This window comes from Callospermophilus lateralis, chromosome 13 (assembly GCF_048772815.1).
Source record: "Callospermophilus lateralis isolate mCalLat2 chromosome 13, mCalLat2.hap1, whole genome shotgun sequence".
NCBI lineage: Eukaryota > Metazoa > Chordata > Mammalia > Rodentia > Sciuridae > Callospermophilus > Callospermophilus lateralis.
This window is the reverse complement of record NC_135317.1, coordinates 23,492,507-23,499,657: the sequence shown is the minus strand read 5'-3', so window position 1 is coordinate 23,499,657 and position 7,151 is coordinate 23,492,507. Positions and strand designations below refer to the sequence as shown.

Here is a 7,151-nt window from a genome sequence, read left to right as displayed (position 1 = left end):
GAGCAGCCTATCCTCTGGCTTCGCTGTGAGTATACCTCTTATTTTATTTCTGACAAAATGACTAGATTCTTTGGTAATTTTTTGTAACGGTTTAAGTACTTGTTTTAAAAAATAGTACTTGTTCCAGAAAAATATGTTTTTACCTTTAATAATATTGCTTATAGCAGCAGTTTTGTAAATTTTACTTGTGCTGCCAAAAATCAAACCCAGTGCCTCACATATGCTAGGCAAGCGCTCTACCACTAAGCCACAACCCCAGCCCATCAGCAGTTTTAATAAGTGAAATCTGCCAGGTGGAGTAGGAACTGTAGTCCATGTCATCCCTGCCCCCCAAAACACCCCAAGTCGTTATTAAGTTGCCCAGGCTAGACTTGAACTTACTGCCTCAGCCCCCTCAAGTTGCTGGGATTACAGGCAATGTGTTACCACGTCTGGCAGATTAGTACTTTTTATGTACTCTAAATGTAGTATATGCTGCTATTTAAGTGAAAGAGACGGAAGTGGATGATCTGGTAAAGCAAGTTAGGGTGTTACTCAGACGTCCATGTGATGACTTAGCTCAGAGTCTCTCAACTCCTAGCTGAGCCAGATCACTTTTTATTGCAGCTGCCAACAGCACCTGCCCTACAACAGCCACTGAAAGTGCCTCCTCCAGACATTTTCAGATGCTTCTAGTTGAGAATCATTGTTGATCTGTAGCTCCAGCAAGCCTTTCCCTTCATATTCTAAAATTGTGAATTTCATGCAGGCACCAGCTGGATTAGTGAAAGATGAAAGGCACCAGTGGAACACAGAGATGATAAAAGTGCATTCTCTGGGGGAGCTCAAAGTTTATGAGAGATATATTACAAATTATAGGAAAGGTAGCATGGAAACAGCAGAATGGCTTCATGGGTATTCTGGAAGCTTTTTGAGCAAGGGAAGAGAAATGAGTGAGGTGTAACCTGTAAGTTAGTGTGCCAGGCAGATAGCATATGTCAGGTGGTGGGTACTTAATACTTTCCTTTTGTAATTTCATAGTAATGCATTGTACCCAATATAGTTATGGTCCCTTACAAATATGATTTAGTCACTAAGTGAAGAAGAATACTAATGCTTAAGAATAAAACTGGTGCATGTGTTAAGAAGGAATGATACGAAGCAGTTGAATGAGTTGCACAGCCCTATATAAAGGCCAGCTGAAATTTCCTTTCTGTAGTTGTCAGCATACTTGGTGAAGGAAAGAAGACCACAAGATGCACAGAGAGGCAGGCTTATATTAACTAGATTAACAATGGAACTGTGTGATAGGATTCCTCTGGAAGCTGATTATTCCTGTCCCATACAAGTTTTATTTTTGGTATAAAAAGCACTGCAGAAACAGAATATTTTTTAGTTGTCTTTATTAGAAAATGAAACAAATTAGTTATAAAAACCTTTGCTCCAAATAGATACTATGTATCTTACAAATGTTGCTTGGCTTTGTGTTTTAAAGATTACTATAGAAATTATTTCTAATATCATAAATAAATGATTATTCTTCCTCAGGGGTTGATTTTATAGTGCAGTATTTACAAAAACTGAATAAGTGAAAAAACAACAGTTTATAAATCTGTACCATTTAGGACAAAATGTGTTAACTTTGTGTAGTGTTGCTTATATAACAGCAAATAAAACCATTTAAGATTACATTTTTTTTTTTTTTTAAACAAGGTAGTAAAACCTCTGGAACACCACAACATACATTTCATGTGCCTCTCTGACATTAACATGCAAAAACAAAGCTATTTGTTAAAATAGACTTATTTTTGCTCCAACTATGTAAACATGAATTTGTTTACATTTTAAGCTCAATAGCTTTGAAGGCATTATGTTGAAAATGAAAATAATTTAAAACAATATTCAACACTGCAACCCAAGGCTAATAGCAACTCTTGTGCCACTGTGAAGTCAGATGTTTAAGCAAACTTTATGAAAAAGAAGGAAAATATTCTAAGGTGTAGAACATCAATTTTTTTTTCAATTATGACAAACTGTGCATGTGTGTTTCAAAGTTAAAAAAAAAAAAACGGGAAAATACTAATTTGTTGTTGGCATCCTCCATGTCTAGGCAGGTGCAGGTGAATCACCTATATGAACACAAAATTGATGATAGAACAAGTGACCAAACATTTTATAAATCGGTTATTATATCTAATTTGGCAAATTCTTATGCATCTTAAAGTTACACTGTCTTCTCTTTTGACAACCCAAGTTAACACAAGTGACAATGGACATCATTTGAGTAATTCAAAGAACATTGGTTATATCGTTAGTGATAATCAGGGAAACAAAAGCAATTCCACTCCTAAATACTTTAAATTTATCACATGATATATACTGTAAAGAGCAGTTTTTGAACACTGTGCCTCATAAACAGTCAGTGTCTGCTGCCAACAACTCCAACTTACATGGGAAAAGTTACACAGAAAGTGTTCTTACCAATAGCTACTCCTAAATGGAGCTGCTACTTTTTGTATATTCTCAATAAAATTATTTACATCTGTAACAAGGATTCCACTATTTTCAAAGACTTCTTTTGAGACAGTAGGCTTATCTGTGAAGAAAAAAAATTAGTGAGAAACATCAAATAGGAGAACTCTAAAGTCAGAAATCTCATGTACAAGTTCTCAATAACATCTTACGTACAAGGTTGGAAAAAAAAAGGGGAAAAATGTCTGGTTCAATATTAAGAAAAAGATAAGCTGCATCCATGGGAGTGGAAGGAACAGTGACAACTCCTGCAGCTTTTAAATAAACTTGAACCATACCCCCCCCCCCCTTCTGGCCTTATGTGCATTTGTCAGAACATATCATACTACAAGTTTGTTCCTGGCTGTCGAGGTGGAAGTTTATCTACTTTTATCTTATTTATACACTACTGGGAAGGACATTTCTAGAGCCAACCTATTTTGGCATTAAGTAATGGAAATTAAAACTTAGCATGTGAACTTACCTGTTAGGAAGACAGCAAATCTGGCCTCAACATGCTGAATTTGCAAGTTTATCAAACATTTCAAAATTTCTGCTTTTGTTGGAGATCGAGAGTCACAGTGGTGATAGTGAAGCAATTCGATGATATTTGCACTCTGATATGATTTCAATATTAAATTCTTTTTATGTGCAATTGAATCCATTCTGGAATATACATAGGAATGTTAATCACTAAATTAAGATTCAGTATAAGTTTGTGACCACTTATTTTACTTATTTTCAACTGTTTCACTCCTAGGACTTTATCTTATTGCCCTTTGTTTTAACTAGTTGTTATAACTCAAACTCATGAGAGATCCAGCTCTTTGCTTCTCAAATGTTCTTTTTTATGACACAACTTGGCCTCCTAGAAGTCACTGTCCTGCGAGCTTCCTTAAAACATTACTATTGTAATGACTCTTGTAAACACAAGATTATAAATTTGGGCCTCATTTCATGCCAGAGACACATTGTACATTTATCTACTGCCACTTCAAATTGTGTGGCCTACAGCAAGTCTTTCATTGATTTGTAGTGGGCCTTTCTGCCTGCATTAAATATTTGTTTGCCAACAGACCTCTTAAAATGTCTATTCTTTTTTTTTTAAATACACGACAACAGTGAAATGCCTTACAATCCTTATTACATAGAGATGAAAAATTGTGCTCTATATCTAAAATGTCTATTCTATAACCATTAACTTTGTTAAAACTATGTAGTTTTCTTACATCTCTCTCTTAAAATCCTATTCCTACCTGTTTTCTTCCTCTTTAACTTACAGGTATGATATGGCTCTTAAGAGCTTTAATGCACTTCTCTAGTTTAATGATTGAAGTTTAAAATTTCCCTTGAAACTGCTGATCAACAAGATTCTCTGAACCTGCTCAGACCTCAGAACTCTATCTGCTTTGCTAGCTCCTCTGTCAAGGGAAAACCTTTCCTGAAATTTGTTATTTCTTCCTTCCTTTAAAGACTCCATACCTCATACAATTTGTTATGCTTGCTCCTACTTTGTTGGAGAAAGCAGTATGGTAAAAGAGGTAAATAAACTCACTTTGGAGCACAACATTCTGCGGTTGAAATCCCACTTCAACCTGATGACTTCTTGACCTCGGAATAGTTTTCCTACTTTCTAGGTGAAATTTCAAGGAGACAATGGATGTAAAGCACCTACCAGTGCTTGACATCTTCAACACAATATTTGTCCAATCAACACTTTTCTACTCTGCTTCCCAGCCCACTCTTCTTCCCGTTTCAGAAGAACTGGGAGGCATACCTTGGGTAGGTAGGAACGCCCATAGGCCTCAGAACTCAAAATTTTCTATGAGTAAATATCTAACCCACAAATAATTATTTTTATAATTTATGGTAGTCGAGCCAGAATCAAACTATAGAGCTTTTATGACTTCTATTAACCTAGAGAAGTGCATGGCTTGATACTGTTTACAGCTTCCATTACTGGATGTCCTGCTACAAAAACAAAATGCATCAGCTAGACATCAAAAAACCATGATCAAAGTAGCAACTCATCTGGCTGCAATGCTTGGAGGGACACTAGAGCACACAGAGCACAAGGGCACCCGAAAGTATTTACCTTATGTCTTCCTTTAGCTTTTTATTTTCTCTGTAGTGAAGTAACCATTTCCATCTTCCATTTCCATTTAGTTTTTCCAGAATTTTGACAATATCCTTCAGTTGAACTGTGGAATAAGTGTGGCGAGAGATCATAAGTAAAAAATTAGATCCGTGGTTGGGTATATAACCACCATTACCACTGAAGTGGTTGGGCAGCATCCACTCTCACAAAGGCACAACTATTGCCCCTTCACCACCTATGTATACTATAGCATGAAAGAACTGTGTAGAGACAAGGGCATGGTGGTCTGCAATTAAAAGCTTGACTGGACAAGCCACACAATAGAACAGGAGGAGTCCCTGTGCTGTAGGAACAAGGCAGGTCAAGTTTCATAAACACAAAAATCTACCAATAGTTTTAACCCCAGTTTCCATGCAGAATTCATGCTTCAGCAGATAATTAATCTTATCCAGAAGTAGTATCCACATTGAATTCTAATGAGAAGATGAGTCAGGTTTGGATTACACATAAAAGTGTGTGCCATGAGAGACGTAAACTCTGTAGGAAAGTTCAAGGAGATGATTACAAAATATGACTTAACAAGTAATTATTTTTTAGCTTTCTGTGATAACCATCAGAAATGGAGAACATGGCTGATTCTAAGCAAAAAAAATTATTATAGAGCAGACTTGATTTGACAAGTGAAGGGGTTAAATACAAAAACCTTAAATTTGTATAAATGGGAGTTTGGCCATATCAAGAAGGATCTCAGAAGCAGGTTTGGTGATAAAGATAATTAGGTAAAAACAGGTTAAGAGCACTACCATGAGAATTACTATATAAAAAGTGCTTAGTATAGTTTTGGACAGGAACTAAAAACCCTCAAAAGGTGGCAAATGAAATTCTTTAGTTGATAATTTTTGCTATGATAGTATTTGGGTCACTAGGTGAGGAGAAATGGACTTGACTAGATTTCAAAGGAAGGAAAATAAAAGACCAACCTAATGTTAAATGTTCTAATATTTTGTCATCTGATATCACGAAGCCTCCTGTGCGAAACAGCTCTTGATAGGTGTCGTTAACAACATCTTCAGGGCTGTCTATTCCAGCAAAGATGACACTGGGGAAATGCTTCAGTTTCAGCAGAAAAGGAATCTGTTAGACAGAAAAGGGCCCTGTGAAGAGAGGCACACTAGGCACATTTTCCTATCCAAGGGTTTCAAGGTCCAGGAACAGGTGAAAATACATTTGGACTATTGACTGGTAACCCGGTTGTGCACGAAGGACTGTTTCTAAGCTTGTAATCAGTAGCTAACTCTTAAAGTTAGTTAAATAAAGAGGTCTCAAGGGTTGGGGAAATAATTGTTCTTGAGGGAAGGTACATCTGAGGCTTTGAGAAACCTGTGAAGTAATCAGCAGATCACATAAATTCAGTCTTGTCTCCAGCTCACAGACCTATTGCCAGGCTAATGTCACTGCCTACTGACAAGCAGTATTATGCACCTAGCTATAACCATAAGCTGGATCTTCTGAGAATAAGCAATCACATTTTTGTTAACTAGAAGGTAAATATCATAACAGATATTTATGACAGAAAATATTTCCAAGAGTTCAGAAAATATTTCCAAGTCCTTTAAAAGCAAGATTTATTTTTAGACATCAAGTGATATAGATTTATCTCAATTCACCTCTTCATAAAGATTCCAAACCTACCTGATGCAAATGTGATGATAAATCTTCATTTCTGATGATGATTATTAGCTTATCATTCTCTCTGTGAAAAGCCTGACAGAAATGCTGAGGTTCAATTTCTGTATGGCCTCCTTTCCTCAGAATGTTCTGAAAGATTTACAAACAGCCATTAAAAAAGGATACTTGTGGGCTGGGGATGTGGCTCAAGTGGTAGTGCACTCGCCTGACATGCACGAGGCACTGAGTTCGATCCTCAGCACCACATGAAAATAAAACTAATAAATATAAAAAAAGGATACTTGCACAGAACTATCTTATAGTTTATAAAAATAAGCCATCAATATCTAAAATGAACAAATAAAGCCATAAAAAGCACATCCTTTTGCTAAATTATATCTTAACAAAGGAACAGAAAGAGCTATTCATCTTACTGTTAAATAAGCTTTTATATATAGAAGAAATAACTCTTATTTATCACCACAACTGGATTTAGAAGTTTATTTCAAAGGTAAAGTAATTTGTAATCTTTTATTGTCCATGAAGTATCAAAAAATGGATGTTTTTAAATCTACGCAAGTTTCTTCAAGGGAGTAAGATATCTTGGGGATACCAGATTAAGTGCCACCTCTAGTCAAAACATGTTAAACTTGGAAAACAAAAACCTGTGCATTCCTTTATCACTAACTGGAACTGATTCAAAGTCAGTGGTCCCTTGGATATACATCTTTGAATGTGATGGGTGATACAGTTTAAACTGCAAGTGCTTGTGAGGCACAGCTGTGATTGTTATCACAAAGAATAGCTACACTGGGAAGGTAAAATGTATGTTATCAAGGAACCTCAACCCTGTCTTCCCTCCTGACTTGATCTGAAGGATTTTGGGTTTTCACTG

General features: G+C 36.1%; 1 protein-coding gene across 4 annotated transcripts in view; it reads right to left on the bottom strand.

Moving 5' to 3' along the window:
• Positions 1-1,371: 1,371 nt before the first annotated feature.
• Positions 1,372-7,151, bottom strand: part of Tasor2 (transcription activation suppressor family member 2) — a 76,860-nt gene continuing 71,080 nt past the window's right edge. For 3 of the 4 annotated variants that reach the window (XM_076831988.1, XM_076831990.1, XM_076831991.1), the window contains 5 exons: positions 6,281-6,406; positions 5,569-5,722; positions 4,586-4,691; positions 2,975-3,156; positions 1,372-2,575 (listed from right to left, as the gene is read on the bottom strand). In XM_076831988.1, the coding sequence (XP_076688103.1) occupies positions 2,457-2,575; positions 2,975-3,156; positions 4,586-4,691; positions 5,569-5,722; positions 6,281-6,406 (687 nt within the window). In that variant the 3' untranslated portion in view covers positions 1,372-2,456. The remainder of the gene's footprint in view (positions 2,576-2,974; positions 3,157-4,585; positions 4,692-5,568; positions 5,723-6,280; positions 6,407-7,151) is intronic. The other variant, XM_076831989.1, reaches the window with a different exon arrangement.